The sequence below is a fragment of the Haliotis asinina genome, chromosome 3 (assembly GCF_037392515.1).
Source record: "Haliotis asinina isolate JCU_RB_2024 chromosome 3, JCU_Hal_asi_v2, whole genome shotgun sequence".
In the NCBI taxonomy this organism is placed as follows: domain Eukaryota; kingdom Metazoa; phylum Mollusca; class Gastropoda; order Lepetellida; family Haliotidae; genus Haliotis; species Haliotis asinina.
Window position 1 is genome coordinate 3,669,445 of NC_090282.1, and position 26,919 is coordinate 3,696,363.

Genomic DNA, 26,919 nt, shown 5'->3' on the forward strand with positions numbered 1-26,919 from the left:
GACTTGTGGGTAAAGCTTCTGATATTGAATAGGACAATTGACTATAATTAACCATTGTTGCTTGTCTGATGTTGATATTGATATTTGTAATAGAAGCAGGTTCTGTTGGGGACCCATTTAGTACCTGGATCTTGATTTCAATCAACGACCCATCAGTTTGGCATTCCAGATACCAGTATACCACTCTTATCTGAGGGGACACTCCTGAAGGAAGTCTGGTTGTATGTTTTTCTGTGTTGTATTCAGACATAATCATTCGCTAATATAAAGTGTGCTTCTCACTATCTCTCAGGTCATCTCTCGTTTACCGAGCATAGCCACATTTAAGGTTTTTGTTTTGTTAGTAAGACCTCTTCCCAGGTTTTACTTTTTGTTAGTAAGACCTCTACCCAGGTTTTACTTTTTGTTAGTAAGACCTCTTCACAGGTTTTACTTTTTGTTAGTAAGAACTCTTCCCAGATTTTACTTTTTGTAATTGTCTTTTCTTAACTATATATGAACATCAACAGTCAAATGATATATGGGTCTTTGAAATCAATTAAATCATATTGTTCAAGATTACATTCAAAATGTTTGTTTATTCAATAAAATATTTACCAACAAGTCATTCCCACCAGCTTGAGGAAAGAGTGTTATATGTCCTGTCCATAAATCTGGAAGTGTAACTGACCCCAGTAACTTTAGTGGAATATCTCTCATTGATTCACGGTGCAAAGTTCTGACAAGTGTGATGATTAGAGCATTATATCTTAGTCACCATTGATCATATATTTACTGTGCATGCTATGATACAGAAATATCTTGTGAAGAAGAGAGGGAAACTTTACTGCCTCTTCAATAACATTTCCATGATGTTCTGTTCCGAAGTCTTCAACAAATTGGAATTAAGGATCAATTTCTTAACTTTCTTGTATCAATGTATTCTAACTTGTCAGCTTGTGTCAGGACTGACCACGGTCTGTCAGATTAATTCATTTGCAATGTTGGAACCTGAGAAGGATGTATACGAAGACCATTCATGCTTTTCATTAATCAGCTTGTAACAAGATTGGAAGAGACCAGTTGAAGAGGTATATTCTTAAAGTGTGACTGTCCGGATATTGCTGGCCACATATATGCAGATGATGTTTCAGCTTTTTCAGAATTTTTCAAAATAGATGTAGTTGAAGAATTTGTGATGCCACATCAAGGAAATTAAACCTGAATAAAACTAAAATCATTTTCATCTGGAAAGGAGGCCTTCTCAGAAACTATGAAAAGTGGTATTTCACAGGTCAACAAATCCAAACTGTGAATATTTAAAAGATCTTGGAATTATCATGGACAAAAAGTCAGTGATGCCAAGCAGCACAAGCCACAGAAGCTCTATTTGCACTCAGCAGATTTCGGCAAACTTTTGGATGTTTGGACTTAAAGGAACTGTTCAGAATATTCCACAGTATGGTAACTCCTACATTATGTTATGGCGCAGAAATATGGGGAACTAATTATTGTAAAGTCATTAAACAGGTTCAGCTCAAATTCTGTAGAATTCATCGGAGACTGAACAACAACACAAATAACAACATAGTTCTGGGCGAATATGGCAGAACAACCCCATGTCAGTATCACCACAGGTATAGAGCAGTCAGCTACTGGTGCAGGCTTGTCCATATGGAGGGGAACAGACAAACACAGCATGCATATCCCATGCTTAATCCTTGGTTGAGTATGGGAAGATGACACGGGCTAGTCACATCAGGGCTCTACTCTTTCAATATAGATTTGGCTTTGTGTAGATAAGCCTGGAGATATGGGGGTGCAGAAACATTCATGTATACATTTAAACAAAGATTACAAAACAGTCTTACTCAGAATCTTCCAGATCTTCCAAAAACAATTATTAGTCACAAAACAAGTCACTACTACATGTTGAAGATCTGCTTTCACCTGAAATATCTTTATGCTAAAAAATGATCGTTGCAAGATTTAAATGCAACAACTTTCTGCCTCTAGGAATTTCACTCCCCCTCTGGTTTTACATTGTCTACCAAAACCCCTCAGGCATGTTTTCTCTGATACTACACTGACAGCTCTTTCTGATTTTGAATACAGGTTTGGTAATAAATGGGTTACGGTGTACTACATTTACTTATCTGTCAGATACCCTTACAAAATGTGAATGACGATCTCACCTTGTTCCTGTTTGAAATATGCTTGCTGTAATAAAAAGGATTTCTAATGAACTGAGTTAGAAACCAGTGAATAGTAAGAAAATCAGTCAGTTTTCTTGGAGATATGCTTTGTTTTTTGATGACTTCACACTTCACATAAAGAGATGAAAGTAAAGAAGTACATTGATAATCTTACCATTTGTTCAAACCACAAGTATAGTGGCCTTTCATAAAAAGAACATCTGTATTTGTGAAGGTACAGGTCAGGAAGTCTCTGTTGTCAAATTCAGTAATGTCACAATATTTACATTAATAATGCTAAACACATACAAGTGTATCACAGAACTCATTTGATGAACTGTAGTCAGCCAGCCCTGTGATGTTCAATACTCATAAGTAAGGGAAGAGGAATCTGGATATTTGGGAGAAGCATATTCCTGGAGTAGGGGCACGAGTCTCAGGTGATGGGAATTATGTGTGGAGAGACCCTCAGAAGGGTTTCATGACTGCAGGATCAGAATAGAGGGGTATCAGAACAGAATGGTCACATCTCGGGAGAAGAGGTCACAGGAGAAGGTGTCATGTCAGCTACATGCTGATTCCTGCTTGTCTGCCTTTTGTCTCGCCAGATGGGATTAGTCAGTCTCTGTAAAACATGTTTATTTCAGACTGTTTGCTAGTTATGCAGATAACCTGGGTTCAATTCCCCACATACAATGGTGTCACCCATCATGATATTGTTGGAATATTGCTAAAAGTGATGTTTATGCATACTCCCTCACTCAGGGACGAGACCTTAGTCTGTACTACGATGACATTGTAGGCACTTGTGTACTGTGCAGTTCACAGAACTATCACATATTATCACTATCAGATTCTATTCCACACCGGAGCCGATACGATTGTTTGTGTCCTCAGTGACCCTTCTATCTGATGAGAAGTCGTCATTGCATTGGTACTTCCCACAATCATTTCTCATTCTTATTTCAGACAATTGTCCCTCATAATTCAGCCACTGGGAAGAGTATGCTCCTGTAACAGTCTGTCCTTTATCATATTGTATGAAACTGAGACCATTAATTCACTTACTTCAGCAGCAGACCATTTTCAAGTGTATCGCTTCCATATGTTTTCTCCATGTTTTAGGGAACCTATCCCTCGGTGCGTGTGTATAGACTGCTGTATTCCCACATTAACACACTGGCTGTACTGTTCATTTGATTCAAGGGTAACATTAACAGGAAGTCTCTGATATGACCTTCCACATAATGGTGTCTCCCAGTCCGAATACCTCTAAGTTGACTGAACCAAACTGTCTTTACTCTGTGTTCAGTTCAGGGAGGGACACGTTGGGATGCATTAAGATTAAGTCACAAATTTGAATGCAGTAACTCGTTTTGTAATATTCCAACACGAAAATTAGAGGAATATGAGATTTGACTCAATAAAAGCAGACCTTAAGGGCAATCATGTTGAACAGTAACATCAAGTCAACAAAGTCATGTCTCTTAATTGAGGAAACATTCCCGGAAAGGGTGGTGATGGTCAGTACACGAAATCACTTTCACTTCCATCATGGCTCATATATTTTAACTGCTTTGGAACAAAATCAGGAAATACAGTTTCCCAAACATCTCACTGTCTGACATGTTGTCATTCATGTCAGATACACTTGATAAGTGAGGCACATGTATAATATCGAATGATATGGCATGTATTTCTTATGGCATGTTTCCAAAAAGTCTTTCTTTCATTTTGAAATTGAGAAGATTTGACATGGGCAGTGTGCAAATGGAAGTGACAACCCTGTGTGTAGCCAAGTCTTAACCTGCTCTTTGCATGTGCTTGCCTTCCAGGCATGGTGGTAACACCCATCCAAAACCTATTCTATCTGTGAACCCGCCGAAAATAACAAGTAAGGTGATAGCTCAGCTGTTGCGTCCACGCGGCCGCGGCAAGTCGAGTGACAAGTCTTTGCTTTGCAGTAGTTAGAGGAGCTAGAGGTGCTAGCTAAAGCAGGTGACTGGGTAGATACGTAGTGGTGTAGATTAACTGTGGCGTGGGGGTGTTGCTGACATGGAAGTGGTGGTGTTGTCACAAATACACCAACAAATTCATGGCCCTCATGGAGGTTAATTACAGTTATATGTCTCGGACATGGATGTTATGTCATTACATGACAGTCGTTCTGTCATCAAAGACAACTGCAATCTTAGAGCTAGGTGAACTGATGCTCAGTGAAAAGAACACCCTATGATAGGTTGCCCTGGGCCATGTATCAAAGGGTGATATTCACAATGTGGAACATCAGTGTCCTTTCAGTTTTCAATACACATATGGCTGATTGTGTTGCATTGCCTCCCACTTCCATGTCTGGCAATGAGACCCATGTATAATGTTTGTTCAGTGTCTGATGGCAGACAGATTGTCTGTCTTTGTCGTAGTTGTCAACTTGCTGACTCTGCCCTGTGATGTCTGTCTACCACCAGGATGTGCCTCTGCGTGTCATGTCTAGTCAGTAAACTGCTTGTGTCAGTAATGTCTTCATTTTGTCCTGGAGTATGTTCCATGTCATATATTTGAGTCCTCCTTGTGTTAGTCATGTCCAGGGAGCACTGATGTCATTAGTATCCTTTTCCTGCATGTGTACCCTCATAGTTCACAAAATGACTGAAAGTTGGTGAGCAATTGTCTGTCGATATTACTCTTCACTGTGTAATAAACATGCACACACGTGATAGGTTTTACTTCTTATTGTGCCCTTTCCACATGTTGATTTGTCACTGCTGCATATATAACAGCGACTGACCGAGTATACCCCTAGTCCATCTTCTACCTTCGGCAGCAGGTGCTACATGATACACCTGTTCTCACAGGCAGCCAGCATTGTTCATATATCTCACATCTGAACTGTATATATCTTAAATGATTTATAATAGTAGATGAAAGTATAATATTCAACTAAAATGTTATTGTAACTGATTTATTATATTATTTGCATGACATTGAGATTTGGAGAAAAAAATGTTCTGTCTGCAGAAATTCATATATGTTCAGTGGCATTATACGAGGGGATGTCAATAAGTTTTGAGCCTTGCATAGAAAAACACAAAATATTGGTATTAACCACATTTATTTTTCAACATAGTCCCCTTGAGAGTCAAGACTCTTGTTCCATCTTTTCTGCCAGGCGCTGATGCCATCTCTGTAGAAGGCGCCATTTTGGTCCTCAAACCAAGCCTTAGTAGCAGCAATAAACTCATTATCATCCTGAAATCTACGACCACGCAAGTGTTTCTTGAGATTTGGGAACATATGGTATTCACTTGGTGCCAGGTCTGGAGAGTAGGGGGAATGCGGCAAGATTTCGTACCCGCAGTCCTGGACAGCAGCGGCTGCAACGCGAGAGGTGTGTACTGGAGCATTGTCTTGATGTAGAAGAATACCACGTCTGATCTTGCCCCGGCGCTTCTCCTTGATTGACTGTTGCACTTGCCTCAACAAGTTAGCGTAATATTCCCCATTCTTCCTTTTGGTAAGTAATCTATGTGGATGACGCCTTTGCTATCCCAGAAGACTGTCGTCATTACCTTCTGCACTGATCTGGAGGCTTTGACCTTTTTGGTCCTGGGAGAAGTGACATGTTTCCATTCCATGGATTCTTGTTTGCTCTCAGGATCATAGTGGTGGATCCAGGTTTCATCACAGGTTACTAGCCTAAAGTGAAAATCTTCTGGATTCTTGTTGTATCTGGTTAGCATGGAGTTTCTTATGGTGACCCTTGTTTGCTTCATTTCATCTGTAAGCATTCTTGGCACCCATCTTGCGCACACCTTAGACATGACGAGATGTTCATGAAGAATTGTCTCGATGGATCCGTGTGAAATGCCTGTGGTCTCCTCTAACTCATGGAGTGTGATTCGACGATTTTCCTGCACAAGTCTATGCACTCTGTCAATGTTTTCCTGACTAGTGCTTGTTGTTGGGTGACCTGGACGGGGGTCATCTTCAAGACTCTCTCTACTATGCTTAAGTTCTTTCACTCAGCATTTGATGGTAGCAGATGAAGGGGAAGACTTCCCATAAACTGCTGAAAGCCTTTCTTCAATGTTCTTCGCAGAGTTTCCTTCAAGAACTAAAAACTTAATTACTGCTCTATACTCAATTTTATTCATTTTCACAGCCGTGAGGGGGGTCTCTTTCTGTCAATGTGAGCTGTTCAATAACTTCTGAGAGTAGGATACCAAAACTTATATATCACATCAACTACACCCAAAAGTTCAATGTCGTACCATAGGCTGTGACACCTTGGTATGAAAAATGCTCAAGGCTAAAAACTTATTGACATCCCCTCGTATCTTAACTGCACTGGACTTGTTCCAAAAGCTGTACAACCCTTCACAATGTGCAGTTTTCACGTTCATATTTGTGAACCCAGAATACATAGAGCCTGATACTCAAGGTGAAAAAGCTTGGGACCAGGTACACCAGGAATATGTGTTGGCTGATGCTGTCACTTCAAGATCTGAGACAAAGAATAGTTTGACATGACTACTGCTTTCACTGTTTTAAACTTTATACAGAGTATAGTTTCAGTTTTCATGGTTTTGCATACTTTTTGTTGTGAATTTGGACATGATTTATGACATTTTAACATGAATGTGCTTGGTTTGTTTCTGGGATGGTTTGGCATTTCATTGAAATTGTTTGTTTGCCTTATTGTACAGGCTTGAGAGAAATGTCAGTGTAGCCATGTTCCATTTCTCAATATACTGCTTTGTACTATCTCACAGTAGAAGTCCCTTTCTTACTGAAGGTATTTTGCACTTTCAAAATAGGCAAGCTTTTCTCAGTGCTGCTATTTTGCCTCTGAAAATGTGCATTCAAACTTTTTGCAAATAGATATTATTTGATGTAGGCATTCTTTGCTCACTATAGGTATTTTACTTTCTCAAAATATGTTTTCCCCTAAAACCAGCATCATGTCTGTTTCAATGTTCCTTTTATCTTCTGAATGTTGGCTTGATGCCTTTCTCATGTTAGATATGTTTTACCTTTCTAAATGTTGGCTTTCTCTTCTCTCAATGTTGGTATTGAGCCTTTCTCAAGTAAGGTATTTCACCTTCCTAAATATTGCTAATCTCTCCTCTTAATGTTGGCAATATGCTATAGCAAAGTAGATGTTTGATTTAACTCAGTGAAGCTGTTCCACATATTTGATCAAGCATCAATTAATTGATGTTCCTTCATATGAGAATCTTAATAATCACTACATTGGATTTTGGGATAATATTTACGTGGAATTAGTGGTGATTTTTTATGGTATTGGCTTACAATGACAATTTTAAAGAATAGAGGTCATACAGTAGGACTGGAGACACTTGCTGCATTGTGTGACTCTGTGTTTGATTGGTGATAACTGTGGACCTAGGTGTTAAGCTCCATGTCACTTGTAACAGCCTTGGCAGTTTCTTCATACTGCAGTGGTCTCCTTTAGTTTTCTTACTATTGTCTTCTTTTTTGTGCAGGTACCTCAAAGTACTTGAAATGTAAACGTAGCAAGTGAGATGATCAACCAGTCAAACACAGGAGAAGTGCAGCAACAAGCCAATGAGATGCCTCACAACACAAGCGGAACAAAGACAGTCACATGTCAGCACTACTCTTGCAACAGGAAGTAGTGTAAGGCGTGTTGTGAATAAAGTTTCCATCAGTACCATGCCAGATAAAGAGATGTCCATGGTAGTCGTATTCAACACAAATTGAATAATCATGCTGAACTTGAGTTTCGGCATGCTGTGGTATCATGCACTGAAGGAAGTGACTGTTGTTATACTGACAGTAACCTCACACAACATGTGGAGAAAGGTGACACGAATCTGTGTCTGAGAATATTTATAAGTAGATCTGATGTCAGCGTTGGAGACACATCTGTTTTATTGTGGGCATACATTCCATTTTATCACCTTTGAATTCTAAACAACAACAACATCATTTGTAATGAACTTTTGTGTAAAATGTTCTGATGCAAATTCAGCAGGACTTTTCTTGCCTTGTAACAAACTTGAGAACTGCCAGCAAAATGATGCATTTTATTCTTCCTGCCTATGTCAAATCACAACAGTATCTCACTATGCATAGTGTTTGAAGTAGTCAGGTTGGTCTTGTTTTAGAGGGAGATTTCTGTCTTCATATATCAGGATTACAGCGTATCTGTGATATCTCAAGTCATATAGATCTTTTAGAGGATATTTATTTTCTGTGTATGTGTATATATTTATTGCAGTTTCCACTCATACCTCCATGTACTCATCTACAGTAGTCAGGGTGGTGTTGGGGCAATTCTTCATGCATTGTCATTGAGCAGGGAAACCCATCTTTTCAGCAGCGATGATGACGGGAGTATCATCATACATTGTCGCTTCTCATGTTTCACTTTAGTCATGAGATATGAAATGGAGAGATTTGTTGTTTTCCATTGCATGCAAGAGGAGAGGAAGTTACAATTCAGCAAACAAACGGTTGTGACATAGTTACCAACTCATTTACCAAGGGGATGAACTGGGGAGATATTCCCCCAAGCCCTTGCTTGCATACCATTGTCAAGCATTGTTGTCACGCCAGCCAGCATTATATAACTCTCTGAAGATGAAATGCATGAAGTAATATTGTAACCAGACCAAGAACTGATCCTGCCTTTAGAATCACTAGTCTACACACAATCCTGCTGCTTCTTGAGTTTGATGTTCCACTGGCCTAAATGTGTAGGCATGTAATATTGAACTGAAGTTTCAACATGACCCTCTATATTATGACATGATATACCTCCACACTAGAATCTTGGTGTACACCACACTACTTCATTTAGATTGTAGCATGTATATCATATCGTCACTGTGTGTATCATGATACACATCCCATTGTCATCCATTGTGATGAACATTGTTTTTTCTTGTTTCCATCAAGTTAAGAAACTTTTTTTGGATGGTTAGTCAGAAACCAAGAGAGAATAAAAAGGTTACTTTTGCCAAGTATTCTTGACATAGGTAATGGCAGCTCACAGTAGAGACTGTGTATTGTAACATTTTATGAGAATGAAGAAAGTTTGATGATCACTGACATGTTTCACCATATGATCCCCTTACAGCATACACATGTACCAATGTGGTCCACATGTTGTGTCTATACTGGTGACTGTGAGGGCTGTGTAGAGTGGTTCACCAGTCAGATTTGGAGAGTGTATCCTTAACTGTCAAATCTATGTTTGATGTATCAGGTGTGTTTACCATGTGTAGCCAGCAGGAGCAGCAGGAATGTGTCTGACAGCATAAACTACATATTTAAAGTGCTAAACTTGAATTTGAATTTGTCTTCTGTTGTCAAGGATTATTTATTATTTATTTATAACATTTTTTGTTTGATATAGAGGTGAATGAATTTTATTTTGTTTTTAGATATTTTAATTGCTGGTATTGGCATTTTAAATCAAAAAGGTAAATATTCTCATATCTTCCTTGACATAAGGAATAGCACTTATGCAATTTCTCTTGAATACATTTCTACAACTTTTAGTTATGATGGTGAAAAGTTAGTCTCATATCTTCTAGCACTGACCAGTTGTCGAACGTTATATACAACTGTATATATGAAGTCGACAGGTGTTGTCTTATGATTAGATAGTAGTCAAATGATATATACTTGTGTATTACTTAAGCTTCAGATACAATGGTGCAGGGTCAGATTTGCAATTGTTTCTTGTGTCCTGTGCTCACTTACATATTTGAAAGACTGAATGTTCACATGTAACAGACAAAAGTAATTTTATGCAGAGTATGCTTAATTATACTCGTCCAGTTTTATTGATTCATCTGATAATTGTGGTAAAGGGATGATGGTTTGGTGGATGTGGGGTTCTCACATTTCAATAGATGGACTGTCAGCACAAAAGAAAACCCAGTCTTGATTATCCTCACAAACAGATTCTGTGTAAAGGAAAAAAACAGCAGTGAGGAAGACATGAATGGTTCACTGAATATCTGTGAGACACCTGCAGCCTGTTCTACATGAAGCTGCCGCTCGGTGAGATGACTCAAATGCTATTCAAAGGTGTGAAATGAGGCCCTTTTTAGCATTCATGAAGACCCGGTGACCAAGTGCTTTTCAGCTCCACAGATCATGTGGTGAGAGGATCTGACATTGTTGACTGGGTCAACTCACCATGACAATGTGGCTTAAGATGTCAACCAGTGTTTTGTCTACACTAATTGTGATACCAAACAAGCTTGCCCCTGAAAACCTTGGAATCTGATCTTGCACCCTTAATCCTGTAGTCAAATATGGACATTTAATGACTGAACTGTTTAACTAAGTTCTCCTTTTAACCAGTCAATATCTTTCTGAAGTAAATTTCAGAGATATTTAATTTGAAATTGGTAGTAAAATGTTGCTGACAGCAGCAACAAAAATGGTGATCAGTAAGTCGACAAGGGTGTGACAACTTCCTATGTGACATTTATGTGTACCATTATACTTGGTGATCTTGGTAATAAGTGCCTATATGAAATAATGGGCTCAGTCAATAGTTGATTACATGTGTACCAATGAAGTATGATGTGATATGTATAGAGAGTTGTGTCTGGCATATACTTATTGTTAAGATAATCTGGATAATTCTATTTCCAAATAAAACTCATACATATGTAACAAGGTTTCTGTTCTTTCTTTCATGGTACTTGTAAACTATGACAGCACTGGGAGACTTCCCACAGCTGCATTTCTAACAATATATTTGTCACTATAGGGTAGATGTTGTTTGCAATACAAACTGTTTTGTTTCAAGTGGTAGTCAAACAACACCGACCCAGTGTCCTCCATATGACCTGCCCCTCTTTCACGTTGAGAAACAGCATATCAGTGATGTAGCAGCTATATAATGGGTCCAGGAATAGCAGCATTCCAATAACTATAAACTTCTAGGCGGTCCCTGACTTGCAACTTGGAAGGTTTCCCGTTAAATTGCTTGATCCACCAAAGGTGTGCATGTATATTAGTAGTCACGGCTGAAAGATTTCTCACAATGCTAAAATGCTGCAGTCTGTATAAAGCACCAGTATGGACACAACTTTTGGAAACATGAGATACCTTACAACATGGCACACGGCTAGTTGATCATTTTCCCCCAGTGTGCAAACACTCCATCGTTTAGGTATGACCAGCCAAGTTTGAAAGTCCACCAAGTGCCACATCTCTGACGTAGCTACGTAAAATCGAATTCCTTGAATCACCAATATTGCAAGGTACTAGAAACAATATTTCATTATGTATATGTAACAATGCGTAGTTTTATACGATGAAAGAAAGAAACGAAAACATGCAATTTGGCAACAAACATGTTGAGCTGTAAAGACCTCTCTTATGCTCTTAAAAAAAGTAGAAGAACCTGAACTTTGAAGTCTGGTAGAAAGAAAACCCACTGAGGAACTTATAATGACATTCATCTTGTGTATGCAGCATCATTTCACGTTATCACCACACGCAAACACAATGCATTGGAAGCACATGCACGGTGTGGGAGCCTCCTACACGTGCATGGGGTGTCATTATGAATCTTATCGTTTTTCAGTCAGGTCGATAAGTCACTGTAGACCATTTTTTCCGACAATTGTCTTGCATCTGTGCATGGTCAAGGTTTTCAGGGTCAAATCAAACACTACTGACTGAAAATTGTAAACCTGAAATTTTCATGTCATACTCCAGTTACCTAACAGGGGGGATAACTGAACGAACAGCTCTGCTGTGAATGAAATCCATGTGGGGATGCATTCTCAAAACATCCATTATTATTGTATCAACATTGATTCAGTCCCACAAATCTCCCAATTCCGACAGTCGTACACTGAAAGTAGAGTTCCCCTACATTCTTTGAAGAGTATATTTCAAAGGAAAGACCGTTTGGTGATACGAGGGGATGTCAATAAGTTTTGAGCCTTGCATAGAAAAACACAAAATATTGGTATTAACCACATTTATTTTTCAACACAGTCCCCTTGTGAGTCAAGACACTTGTTCCATCTTTTCTGCCAGGAGCTGATGCCATCTCTGTAGAGCCATTTTGGTCCTCAAACCAAGCCTTAGTAGCAGCAATAAGCTCACCACGCAAGTGTTTCTTGAGATTTGGGAACAGATGGCAATCACTTGGTGCCAGGTCTGGAGAGTAGGGGGGATGCGGCAAGATTTCGTACCCGCATTCCTGGACAGCAGCGGCTGCAACGCGATAGGTGTGTACTGGAGCATTGTCTTGATGTAGAAGAATACCACGTCTGATCTTGCCCCGGCGCTTCTCCTTGATTGACTGTTGCACTTGCCTCAACAAGTTAGCGTAATATTCCCCATTCTTCCTTTTGGTAAGTAATCTATGTGGATGACGCCTTTGCTATCCCAGAAGACTGTCGTCATTACCTTCTGCACTGATCTGGAGGCTTTGACCTTTTTGGTCCTGGGAGAAGTGACATGTTTCCATTCCATGGATTCTTGTTTGCTCTCAGGATCATAGTGGTGGATCCAGGTTTCATCACAGGTTACTAGCCTAAAGTGAAAATCTTCTGGATTCTTGTTGTATCTGGTTAGCATGGAGTTTCTTATGGTGACCCTTGTTTCATCTGTAAGCATTCTTATCACCCATCTTGCGCACACCCTAGACACGACGAGATGTTCATGAAGAATTGTCTCGATGGATCCGTGTGAAATGCCTGTGGTCTCCTCTAACTCGTGGGGTGTGATTCGACGATTTTCCTGCACAAGTCTATGCACTCTGTCAATGTTTTCCTGACTAGTGCTTGTTGTTGGGTGACCTGGACGGGGGTCATCTTCAAGACTCTCTCTACCATGCTTAAATTCTTTCACTCATCATTTGATGGTAGCAGATGAAGGGGAAGACTTCCCATAAACTGCTGAAAGCCTTTCTTCAATGTTCTTCGCCGAGTCTCCTTCAAGAACTAAAAACTTAATTACTGCTCTATACTCAATTTTATTCATTTTCACAGCCGTGAGGGGGGTCTCTTTCTGTCAATGTGAGCTGTTGAATAACGTCTGAGAGTAAAATACCAAAACTTATATATCACATCAGCTACACCCCAAGGTTCAATGTCGTACCATAGGCTGTGACACCTGGGTATGAAAAGTGCTCAAGGCTCAAAACTTATTGACATCCCCTCGTACGTGGGGCTCACTATAGAGCATAATGTCAAAGACCTACAGAACTTACCTCCCGCAAACAGTTGGATACTCTGGGATGCAGCGAATACTGTTGACCTCGCTCACAAGTTCACTCAGGAAATGTGGATATTGAAATCCAGGGAGTAATAAATCAAGAAGCTTATGTGTTCATTCTGGTGCGAAGTCGAATTTTATATACTGTCGAAAGTGTGGTTAGGGTCCTAGATTCTTCAGGGAGTAACTGGGGCTTGGGATGTTTTGAAACTCTGCAACTTTATTTAATACAATAGCTCCTCTGTTGCCCCGGGATAAGTCAAGACATTGTCTGGTTCTTCTCTTGGGGGGCGACCTTGCGCCAAGGAGTGAGGTTTGTGGACGACACAGCTCTAAACCATCAATATTTACTCACAGGAGAACGGGCAAAAGCCCCTCGCTAAACTGAGTACCCCTGTTATTACTTTAACTTACAATCACTCTCTCGGTCCTCAAAGCATGTTAGTTGTAAGTCACAATCATATCCGTAAATTGCTTATGATCGTCTGTAACTCGATCGATTGTTGTGTATGAACAAGATGGTGGTGTGTGTTATAATTCATACACAACGAAGACAAGTATTAGTTCCGTGATGCCCATTGCACCACTTAATAAGTATATCTGGTAATGGCGTGCACGTGGTTTAGTTTGGTATAACTGAATTATATTCGAACTGCATTTGCAAACATCAGTTGTATAGGCCAACTCTCCCAAACAAACATGACAAACATGACAAACATGGCAGTCATGATTTGGGATGGGACCACTGTTAGTGGGCGACGCTAATCTTACGGACCGTTGATAATTAATGGCTGGGGGGTCGTCCTAAACACATTGTACATGCAACTCCATAAAATCATTACGCACATGCCACACAGAGTTGGTCTGATGTTTTAATCAAGATCAGAGTTTCATTGAGCATTTTATGATTATTAGTTTTCGAGTTACATTTCAATTCATCGGTCCGCTTTGAGTCAAACATTCTGTAACCGTTTTCAAAATTCAACCTGTAAGCTGCTTTAAATCGCATCTTCAGGTCTTTAGCGATGTGTCACACAACAAAAGAGAAAGGCAAATAATCATCATTCGGCATTGTGCGTGAAAAATCCATGTATTCCGTAATCCCGCAGGATATCATGCCATACTCCACACAGAGACTTCCATGATAGAGACTTGAGAATCCTCAGCCATCGTTTACTTCCATCCACCAGACCCTGGATGTACGTGTTCCCATTCTTCTGATTACGAATGGAATGTTCTCCAAACAGAACAATCTGGCAGCTGTATAATAGCATAAAGTCGTACAACATCTCAAGGTCACTTGCACTTAGTGCCCGAATGGATAGATAACCGGAAATAACGTGACCACCAATACGGAGTACTTCCTGTTGGCCAGCATTAGATTTCTGCATGGCGCCGAATATTAGCTGTGCAACATCTGCCACTCGGTATGTGTAGCAGACTTCGTTGAAGTCTATTATTCCAAATAGCTTTTTTCCATCTTCCCTGTAATCAACCAGTTGGAATCCAGGCAGCTGAGTCTTGACGATGATATTAGCCATGTTGAGATCGCCATGAATTACTCCTGAAAAGTGGACATGCCAGTGGTTATGTTTCTGGGTTTATGATAGTTTTAGACCAAACAGGAACACTTCTAGACTAAAGACGCAATACTACCATCCTTCCGTTTACAACACACTCAGAAGTCTTGGTAAATAGGCTATCATATTGCCTTCCAGTGTGGGACAAACGGTACACTAGCAGGTTTCACAATTGTTTGGTTCACGTGCTCAGATGATTGTCAGGCGAATCCTTGACACGGTCAACGTTTTGAAAGCTGATGTAATACAAAGTGACATGCATATGATCTCAGTAGTCAGTTTGCAAGTTAACAAGTCACTGCATACAACGAGAAACGCCATATTGAAACCTGTAGTACACTTGACGTGACGTCTTTACTATATTACATCATACGTTATTGTCAGCAGTTTGTGCATCCCATCTCCTTTTCATGCGTCACTGACATAAGCATTTTGTCAATGAATGTAGTGCGATGTCGAAACTTGACGATGAAACGTATTACCTTTTTGCAAGAAACCTTGTTTTGCCGACAGTTTGCGCTGAAAATCCCCAAGAACGATGCTCGCAATGTCCCTTATATCGTCTTCCTACATGAAATATTACAGGTCTTCAGCGGTAGACTGTTTAGAGGTGAGGTATGGGGGAATGCGCATGTTCTTTAGCGATTGACTGTTTAGTGGTGAGGCACTGGGGCGTGAGCATGTTCTTTAGCGATTGACTGTTTAGTGGTGAGGCATTGGGGCGTGAGCATGTTCTTTAGCGGTAGACTGTTTAGAGGTGAGGTATTGGGGCGTGAGCATGTTCTTTAGTGGTAGACTGTTTAGAGGTGAGGTATTGGGGCGTGAGCATGTTCTTTAGTGGTAGACTGTTTCGAGGTGAGGTATTGGGGCGTGAACATGTTCTTTAGCGGTAGACTGTTTAGTGGTTAGGTATTGGGGCGTGAGCATGTTCTTTAGCGGTAGACTGTTTAGTGGTGAGGTACGGGGTAATGCGCATGTTCTTTAGCGGTAGACTGTTTAGTGGTAAGGTATGGGGAAAGCGCATGCTCGGTGGTGGTGTGCTGGCTCTCGTGTTATACAGAGTCGGTGAATATCACAACAGAATACTTCAACAGCTATAGAAATCATTGGAAAATAATTTTGAAGAAAGTTAAGCACCCCAGGACAAGTATGTTACTGTTCAGCTTGTGTATGATCATACCTATGATACCAATGTTTATTTAGGAAATTATTGCAAGTGCACTTAGTAGTAAGTGTCTCTCGAACACACCCTATGAAGCATGTCCAGAGACAAACCCACGAATTGTCTTTGTCGGTATTTGACCTGCATAGCTTACAATGTTGAATCATTTGTCTGCCACTACCGTACGTAGAAGAGTGTGGCGTGGTCAGAGATTGAAATGAAATATAAGCTACAGACAAAATTCAATGTAGTCTTGACAGTTTCAATGAACTAACTTAATAAGCAATTAGAGCTACCCAATGTAATGAACACCTGCATGTTTTACGTTGTGTTTTAGAGCAAGATGTTTGTGCATTTAACATGTACTGCATCCATAATATATAATGTGGCATGTTGCGATTTGTGTCAAGGTTAAAGGAGCCTAAACACTCAACTTAGCACGCGTGTCGTCAATTTCGCACTAGGATAGAGTTACACGTCCTTGACATTACAGAGTCCCTCCCTTCCCTGATACTCAATTCCTTGAAATAGGACTCCACCTGGCCCGGATTCAAGTATCCGAGTATCCCTTCCAGACCTAAAGGGCGACTTTAGTAGCACTTGCATGTCATAACTGTGTTGAGTGTGAGCAAAGACATGAATGTTGCCGGTATACATGCTCGTGCCACGTGAGCCTCGGGGGAAAAATGTTAATGAAATGTTCCTACCTGAGTTGTAAGCAGGTAGTCCTCTAATATTCCGGCATTTTCTGCGATCCATCGGTTATCCTTCTCTACCTGCAGGCAACAGGTCGGGAAATCCTGTATATAAGGAGAAAATAACAAACACAATGTCATATTTCATTAACTACTCACACACACACAAAAACCCAAACACATTTGTTATCCACTTATGGACATCGGTCGGCAAAGTCTAAGCTAAATTTGTTTGAAAATACATGCATACTGTACGATCCTTCGCTCATCAAACTGCGGCGCCTCAACAATTCAGCTCCTCTGGGCACAATACTGTCTTCCCAATTATAACAAAACCGAGAAATATCGATAATGCCAAGAAACAAATATATACCACTATGTCAAGTAGCAAACATAAATCACCATGTGGAGTAACAATATACATCATCCAAAGTAGCATACAACACCATACCAAATAACAAACACCACCATGCCAAGTAACAAGCATACACCGCCATCCCGAGTAGCATTCAACACCATGCCAAATAACAAACACCACCATGCCAAGTAACAAGCATACACCGCCATCCCGAGTAGCATTAAACACCATGCCAAATAACAAACATACACCATCATGCCAAGTAACAACATACAACACCATGACAAGTAACAGACATACAACACCATGCTAAGTAACAACATACAACACCATGCTAAGTAACAACATACAATACCATTCCAAATAACAAACCTATGCCAAGCAGCCAACTTACAACTCTGTGCCAAGAAACACACACCCAACGTCATGCCAAATAATAGCATTTAACACCATGACAAGTAACAACATCAAGTAATAACATACAACACCATGCCAAGCAACAACATACAGCACCATGCCAAGCAACAACATACAACACCATGACAAGTAACAAACATCCAAAGTCATGCCAAATAACAGCATACAACACCATGACAAGTAGCAAACATACCATACAACACCATACCAAGCAACAGACATCAAAACCATGCCAAGTAACAACATAAAACACCATGACAATTAACAAACCTAAAAATAATGCCAAGTAACACCATAAAACACCATGCCAAGCAACAACATACACCACCATGCCAAGTGCCAAGCGTACATTACCATGCCAAGTAACGAACATACAACACCATGTGATATAACTCCACTACCACACAAGCGCCATCTGCGTCATTCCATGCACATCTCGTCAACACCCCATGCCGTACTGGGAATGTCTAGCACACTACCTTCAATATGTCATGCACATCCCGTCAACACCCCATGATGTACTGGGATTGTCTAGCACACTACCTTCAATACGTCATGCACATCCCGTCAACACCCCATGACGTACTGGGATTGTCTAGTACATACCTTCAGTACGTCATGCACATCCCGTCAACACCCCATGACGTACTGGAAATGTCTAACACGCTACCTTCAGTACGTCATGCACATCCCGTCAACACCCCATGACGTACTGGGAATGTCTAGCACACTACCTTCAGTACGTCATGCACATCCCGTCAACACCCCACGACGTACTGGGATTGTCTAACACACTACCTTCAGTACGTCATGCACATCTCGTCAACACCCAACGACGTACTGGAATTGTCTAAAACACTACCTTCAGTACGTCATGCACATCCCGTCAACACCCCATGACGTACTGGGATTATCTAGCACACTACCTTCAGTACGTCATGCACATCTCGTCAACACCCCATGACGTACTGGGATTGTCTAACACACTACCTTCAATACGTCATGCACATCTCGTCAACACCCCACGACGTACTGGGATTGTCTAACACACTACCTTCAGTACGTCATGCACATCCCGTCAACACCCCATGACGTACTGGGATTATCTAACACACTACCTTCAATACGTCATGCACATCCCGTCAACGCCCCATGACGTACTGGGATTGTCCAACACACTACCTTCAATACGTCATGCACATCCCGTCAACACCCCATGATGTACTGGGATTGTCTAGTACACTACCTTCAGTACGTCATGCACATCCCGTCAACACCCCACGACGTACTGGGATTGTCTAACACACTACCTTCAATACGTCATGCACATCTCGTCAACACCCCACGACGTACTGGGATTGTCTAGCACACTACCTTCAGTACGTCATGCACATCCCGTCAACACCCCATGACGTACTGGGATTGTCTAACACACTACCTTCAATACGTCATGCACATCTCGTCAACACCCCACGACGTACTGGATTGTCTAACACACTACCTTCAGTACGTCATGCATTTCGGCCAGTAGCACTCCCAGCATAAAGTAGGTCTGCTTGTGATGCAGGGGAAAACAAGTGTCTAGGGGCTGTCCGGGCAGATAGGTGAGGAGGCGAATACAACAGTCTTCGTGGGGACTATCTACGGAATAGAAATCCCAAACATATATGTCATATACTCCGCCCACTTCTCCGTCTCACAGTATCAAAAACATACTTGTTCAGCTATTAAATATTGTTGGTCTTCTCTACCAAAGACTACTTATCACATAATCTGTTACAGAAAATGCGGTAACATTAGCAATGCAAATCATACACCTTTCTTTGACTGCACATGGTGAAGAGTAGGTCTTCAAATATATTAGTTCAGTCAAAGATATTCTATCTGCCATAGTTACCTTGTAATGGCACAGGGAATCCTCTCTTGATAAACATGTTGCCATGTATATTAGGCAAGTGAACTGGGCACAGGAATCCCTTGGTATGCAGTATCAGGGTAACCTCCACCAGAGCTTTCAGCTTGGCGTCGTTGGTGGATTCATCCGGGTTTGTTATTTTTAACACGCATCGGTCAAACGTTGCTGTTTCCACCAGGAAGTTTCTGTCCATAAATGAAGGCAGTTCTGTGATAGTTGTGGGCTTGTGGTGATACAAGGACACCAGGATGTCCTCCACCTGATCTCTGGTCACATACGGACGTCGGGAGTCTGACATGGTTTTCTTTATCCAGGTAATCTCAATCAGGATTCAGCCTCACACAACCTGTAATAAAAAAAACAGTGGCGAAATATCCTCAAAGGGTAACAAGCGGCAATAGCGCTAAGTAGTGTGCGTGCGTGCGTGCGTGCGTGCGTGCGTGCGTGCGTGCGTGCGTGCGTGCGTGCGTGCGTGCGTGCGTGCGTGCGTGCGTGCGTGCGTGCGTGCGTGCGTGCGTGCGTGCGTGTATTTCATTCAGAACAATGTCGCTGGACCAAAACCTGAACGTACTCAGACTTCAGAGGTTAGATCAATCTTTAGTGCAGGGGTAAAGATAGTACGACAGAACTAAATGGAAAATTTGGGGGATTCTCATTCATGCTTCAACTCCTGAGAGTCCTCCATGTATACTATCTAGATATGTATCTACTGGGGATATGATGTCATGTTTTCGTGGCCACTCAGCCGTGATGGAGTAGTGTTCTTAACAATAACTGACGCCGCAGGTGAGGCACCCCTTGATATTACTTCCAAAGAAAGTTGAACACCTAGTAGGGTATGAGAACAAACGTCTCAAGATAAGACCCATTCATGACGCTAGATCTCCCTGGGTTGCCTGTCGAGACAGGACGGTGTCCCAAGGGCCAGCTCATTGAAAGGTGTGGATCCTAGTGGCTGTGGAATTTCTTTTTATAGGAGAGACATCGCATTTTAAATTTAAGGGACGCTTATTGAACGTAAATGCACATGTTTGCGTATTTCTGAAAATGCAGAATTGATAATAACTTTTTGAAAAGCTTGGAGAAGAGGGTTGAAGTATCCTTACTCCTCACAGGGACGTACAGGTCCTGATAATGTGCCAGTGCTAATCATTGTGGAACATATTCCATTGTACGAATAACCCCAGGGATATTTCATGATTATAGACGTTATCTAATCACACATTATAAACCTCTGGTGACGTCATCCTTTTGTTTAGCACTTCACCTCAAGCTGTCAGTAAGACCTGGACGCATATGGACCTGGACATATGGAAACCCTCGGGACACCCTAGAGAGAATGACGATCCGTAAATGACATGGAATGACGAATGGCAGAGTATTTCATTAAACAATGAATGGTCCCTTGTCATTCAATTTTTCACGGTATGGGATGACAGATATTAGACAGGTATTCCTGTATTTTACCCAAAATCATATTGAATGGCACAGCTACAAGGTAGAATGACACAATTTATCCTATTTTTATCACTGTATCATGTTCCCATATATTTCCGTATACAATTGAGAATGACCCTGTTAAAAGATGGAATGGTACCATTTCAGTTGATATAACGTGGAATAAGAGTGAAATAACGGCAAAGTTGAAGCATTTGTATTAACGTTATCATTGATATTACCTACCAGACAACAAGTGACACTAATACAAGGTTGAATGACACCGTTTTCACTTTTGCTACCGCCAATAATACCTTACAAGAGAGAAAATATTGATTGAATAAATTCCCCAAAATTTCCTTTGTGAAATGTATGCCACTGTCATGTGGTGCAATGATACTGATACAAGGACACATGGCTGCATATTCACTGATGTTACGAGTGAGTGTCCAATCAATGAATGAGTGAATGTCTCGTATGTCCAATATTACCTTATAGAAATGGAATGACAATAATCTCATGCAGTATGACATAATGATTGATATCAGATGGAAAGACTCCATTTTGACGTATTTTAGGTCCAATATTACCTTAAAGAAAGCCTTTAAAGTGGCGCCTTAGAGTTGCCTCCATTTGGCGGGTCGCGAAGTTTCCATGGTTCGCTGGAATGCTTAAGAATCAGTGAAGGCTGGTTTTTGTGTTGACGGAACGCACGGACGGACGCACACACACAATAATACTTGAGTTGTGTCATCATTCGGCCTACCTACATCTGTTTGCCTCTGCGTCTCATTTTCAAAATCGACCTACATACAAGACTGACCGCTGACCGTGCAAGATTTATTAGCACTGTTTCTCAGTGAAAACCAAGACTTTGGTGAGTTGATATTATATTTGTGACCCATTACTTTAGACTTGTCTCAGTTGTACTCAGTTGTGTACTATAAACATCTAGTTCTATTGTGAATAATTTTAGAATTGTGTGAAAAATTTTGCTGGTTCTGAGGGGGTTTCTAATACCTTTCTCACGCCAAATTATTATCCGTAACATGATGTTATGTCCAATATTGCTGTGTAAAAATTGAATAACTCTGATATCAGGTGGAGTGACACCTTTTTGATTGACTTTGACGGTACATGTGGGATAACAGTGTGATGGCCTCAAGGTACATGTGGGATAACAATTGGATGGACTGTCCATACAGTAGGGATAACAGTCTGATTGCCTGACGGTACATGTGGGATAACAGTCGGATGGACTAACCTTACTGGAGGGATAACAGTCGGATGGACTGACGGCTCCAAACACTATACGAACAGGAAAAAGAAATCAATCATAGTGAAAACGTTACTATTAGATCAAAGACCCCAAGGAAAGGATTCCTTGACCGGATTCAAAAGTCTGGTCTTTGGTCTAATGGGGCACGAAAGTGAGAGCACTCGAGGTATGCCATACATTGCTTAGAAGATTCGTCACTAGCCAAAAACATCCCACACGGAAATTCCAAGAAAAACACAAAGATTTTCATTCCGACAAAAAAACGTGTTGAAACAGATATACTAGATAGAGAAGGCAGAGTTTCGCAAAACACCACAGCAACTATACAAACATTTGCATGAAAGTTCAGAGAGGTGTCCACCTGACTTGGCTCCATTTGGATGTCCAAGAGACAAAAAACAAATATTATTTCCAAAACAGAAAAGAAAACCTATTATCCAATGATGACATTTTCAGCTTATATGAACTTGCTGTACATACAAGCATCATATAACAGTAACTTTATGGCCAAATCTGATTATGTATGTTGGACAATGGTCTTCAATTGAGTTAGCCAGACATCTAATCAAGCTGAACATTAGGAACAAATCTCTTCCTCAACTCCTTTCGTATGACACAACATTTAATCTTGAAGATTTTTATGTGTCCCCTTTAGTCATTAGGAATGTTTCGATGAAGGGCGACCTAATCTTTCAAGTTATGTTTCATTTGCATGAAATGAGATGTGAGAAAGATCATGATGATTTTCTTACAGAGGCTTGTCAACTGATTCAAATATTCCCATTGTGACATACCGAGAAAATGGGATAACGGGACCTCTCAATTCAAAATTTAAACGTCTCACCGATCCCCTTTGCAGAAATCACCCCTTGAAAGATGTTGAAATGTGGTCAAAAAGGAAAGGAAGGAGAAAAGGATGGCATTAAGGTTCTTAAGGACCACACTGAGCAACTTTTGGATAACAGTATAAAAGAGGATTTCCTTGATACCTATGAAAAGCTGCACAAGTCTTGGACAGGTTTCTTGACCCGTGATGATACACCATGCCTGTAACATCAGATTTTCCAGCATTTCCTGGTGAGCTAAAATCCACAAATAATATCAGTGAATATTTCAACAAAATCTTGAAGGAGGAGTCAAGCTGGAATGTGTGGCCTGTAGACACAATGACATTGTTACTTAATTACATCCAGACTTATTACATTTATGTGTTCAAACGAGCAGGAAGTGGCCTTTGAAACTGAAGGAGATGTTTAAGGACAAGGACAAGACAAACTTAGTTCAGCGCACAGACTTGCCTCTGTTCGGAGCTCTAAAAGACATTGTGTCATCTATTAAAGAAGAGCGTGTCATTTGTGCAGGTGTTGAAAAGGGTGCATCTTCAAGAATGATCCAACGAGCACTGGCTAAAGTATGCAAACAGAAAGTACACACTGGATTTTCTTCCCAAACGTCCACATTCACGGTTTTAAATGTTTATGGAAAAGGTATGTCCTTTCATCATTGTCAATACTGTTTTATCCTCTTTTTTATAACTATTCTTCATAATTCAACATTCTCCAAGATGTGTAGAAGTGAGTGTTCTATATTTAGACACATAAGTTCATATGCATATTTATGCACATTTTTCAGGATTAATTTCTTGTTCCATTAACATTTCTTCAAACATTACTCATCACAATACAACTTATTTCACAACCATATCTTTTAGAAAGTGAAAATATACATTTTCTACATTTAAGATATTTAACTGAACTAGCAAATCTTATGTCTTCTTTCTCTTTCTTGACTTTATTTCTGGTGCCCCAAGCTACAAGCTTGAATCAGGTGCAAGATGGTCTACCAGGTGACACAAACCCAGTGTCAAACAGTGCGCTAGTCCAGTCACAGCAGACCTACAGCTCCTAGGATGATTGCTATTGCACTCACTCAGGCAGGTGTATCACCACAAATACCTCGAAGAGTAACATACATCAGCGACATCGCTAGAGGTCGGCGGAGTTAGTGTTGCCATTCCATTTTATCGCTTTTGTTATCAAAATCACCACTTGCTGTTAGGAAGTAACATTCAGTTTCATTTTCGAATTATAGGTAAATGCACTACATGGTAGTCCACTTGCATAGCTGCTGTAGAATCTCCATTATGGTGAGATTTGCCATTTGTCTCATCCATTGAGGACTTTGGCGTGTGAACATTTCAACTAAGTTCTAGCAGAACTACTTCCCACCCTTGTTTATCAGCTGCTGAACAAATACGTATGTGCTTCTTGTTGATGGGTACAGAACCATGAGTACTCCTCATGTGTTGTATCTGTGCTTATTTGAGAACATTACGGCAACCACCTCTTATTACAGTTGCAAGTTTTGTGCTCAATATTAAGAATATTACTTCACAAGAGTTTTAATTAATAAAGTTTCAGAAGACATGCTTGTGTTAGAGTTACTTGTCCTTGAAATTACTCCCGTATCTCATATCTTTTGCACTCAATTACATGATTTGATCTCTTGTTTTCATAATTTCATAAGCTCACGTTTGATAGATCCACTCAATATGTATTTGTCAAATTCAATCATTAATCTACATTCTGCTTCTATCCTAAAGCTATCAGATGGTGAATTGTCCAGAGTAATGAAAGTATAAACAAACTCAGCGGTACAAGTAGAGAATTGTGTGTGTACATCCGTAATGTCTCCGCGACAAAACATAGTAAGTAAGTTAACACTGACTGGGGTACGTTATTTGAGCAACGACTGTGTAATACCTGAACACAGATAATGCACTAAGAACCAGGTACCGCAAAAGGAGCAAAAATAGCTGACTAACTGTTATAGCATATCTCAGATTTTCAATATAGCTACAACAAAGACCACATGTTGGAGGTCGGATTGGAACCCTATGGACTAATTCAGATGTCCTCATCGGTAGGAACAGTGGCTGAATGATTTTAGAGAGGCTATTACATTTAATCAGATCATCACAGGTAGCCTCGTCGTCAGTCAGATGGGCTGAATATTACAAAAGAAGTGGCATGTTTATGACGTTTTCACTGTTTCTTTTTCAATCAAACGGAGTCACTCCAACTGGTATGAGGGTCACTCCACCTGATATGAGAGTCACTCCATTTTTCTACGGTAATTGTGGACATAAAATCGGTCAAAATGGTATCATTCCATCTGATATCAGTGTCCCTCCACCTGATATTATTTCCTTTCTTCTTCTCTGCGGTAATACTGGAAATACATTCAGTCAAAATAATGTCACTGTACCTGATATGTCATTTTATTTCTCTGCGGTAATATTGGACATAAAATCAGTCAAACATAATGTCACTCTACCCGATATCGGTGTCATTCCGCCTGATATTATTGTCATTCCGTTTCTCCCATACCATGAGAAACTGAATGACAAGGGACCATTCACTGTATATAAGAAATATCTTGTCATTCGTCATTCGTCATTCACTTTAGGGTGTCCCAACCCCTCCATTTGTATTCCAGCAGATAATAGAGCAAAATACAAGATAGCTAATACACAATGCAATACGCTTGATACTGATAGGGACAAGTGAACTAAAACTGGATTCTGTAGTGTAATATGTTCCAATAACAGGTGAACACAACATTATGGGCACAGCAGTACACACAGTACACAGCAGTACACACAGTACACAGCAGTACACACAGTACACACAGTACACAGCAGTACACAGCAGTACACAGCAGTACACACAGTACACAGCAGTACACACAGTACACACAGTACACAGCAGTACATAGCAGTACACACAGTACACAGCAGTACACACAGTACACAGCAGTACAAACAGTACACAGCAGTACACAGCAGTACACACAGTACACAGCAGTACACACAGTACACAGCAGTACACACAGTACACACAGTACACAGCAGTACACACAGTACACACAGTACACACAGTACACACAGTACACAGCAGTACACACAGTACACACAGTACACAGCAGTACACAGAGTACACACAGTACACAGCAGTACACACAGTACACACAGTACACACAGTACACAGCAGCACACAGCAGTACACACAGTACACAGCAGTACACACAGTACACACAGTACACAGCAGTACACACAGTACACATCAGTACACAGCAGTACACACAGTACACAGCAGTACACACAGTACACAGCAGTACACACAGCACACAGCAGTACACACAGTACACAGCAGTACACACAGTACACAGCAGTACACACAATACACACAGTACACACAGTACACACAGTACACAGCAGTACACACAGTACACACAGTACACAGCAGTACACACAGTACACACAGTACACACAGTACACACAGTATACAGCAGTACACACAGTACACAGCAGTACACACAGTACACACAGTACACAGCAGTACACACAGTACACAGCAGTACATACAGTACACAGCAGTACACACAGTACACAGCAGTACACACAGTACACACAGTACACATCAGAACACACAGTACACACAGTACACAGCAGCACACACAGAACACACAGTACACAGCAGTACACACAGTACACAGCAGTACACACAGTACACAACAGTACACACAGTACACAGCAGTACACACAGTACACACAGTACACAGCAGTACACACAGTACACAGCAGTACACACAGT

At 40.6% G+C, this 26,919-nt stretch overlaps 2 protein-coding genes across 3 annotated transcripts in view; one reads left to right on the forward strand and one right to left on the reverse strand.

The window, feature by feature from the left end:
* Window positions 1-7,807, forward strand: part of LOC137277321 (myosin-9-like) — a 74,652-nt gene extending 66,845 nt beyond the window's left edge. The window contains exon 32 of one of the 2 annotated variants that reach the window (XM_067809004.1): window positions 7,682-7,807. In XM_067809004.1, coding sequence (XP_067665105.1) covers window positions 7,682-7,706 — 25 coding nt within the window. In that variant the 3' untranslated portion in view covers window positions 7,707-7,807. Of the gene's footprint in view, window positions 1-4,009; window positions 4,146-7,681 lie in introns of those variants that run through there. The other variant, XM_067809003.1, reaches the window with a different exon arrangement.
* Window positions 7,808-14,482: 6,675 nt separating this feature from the next.
* LOC137277267 (hydroxylysine kinase-like) lies at window positions 14,483-19,846 on the reverse strand. The gene is made up of 5 exons (XM_067808927.1): window positions 19,531-19,846; window positions 19,135-19,274; window positions 16,871-16,963; window positions 15,484-15,568; window positions 14,483-14,985 (listed from the first exon to the last, which is right to left on the reverse strand). The coding sequence occupies exons 1-5, from the start codon at window positions 19,844-19,846 to the stop codon at window positions 14,483-14,485; spliced, it is 1,137 nt and encodes a 378-aa protein (XP_067665028.1).
* Between the last annotated feature and the right edge of the window lie 7,073 nt (window positions 19,847-26,919).

Coding starts and splice junctions, on each gene's coding strand:
- LOC137277267 (XM_067808927.1), bottom strand. CDS start 19,846: ATGTCAGACTCCCGACGTCCGTATGTGACCAGAGATCAGGTGGAGGAC. Junction 16,964..19,134: donor AAATGCATGACGTACTGAAG/GTAGTGTGTTAG, acceptor CCTTATATACAG/GATTTCCCGACCTGTTGCCT. Junction 14,986..15,483: donor ACAAGGTTTCTTGCAAAAAG/GTAATACGTTTC, acceptor TCCACTTTTCAG/GAGTAATTCATGGCGATCTC.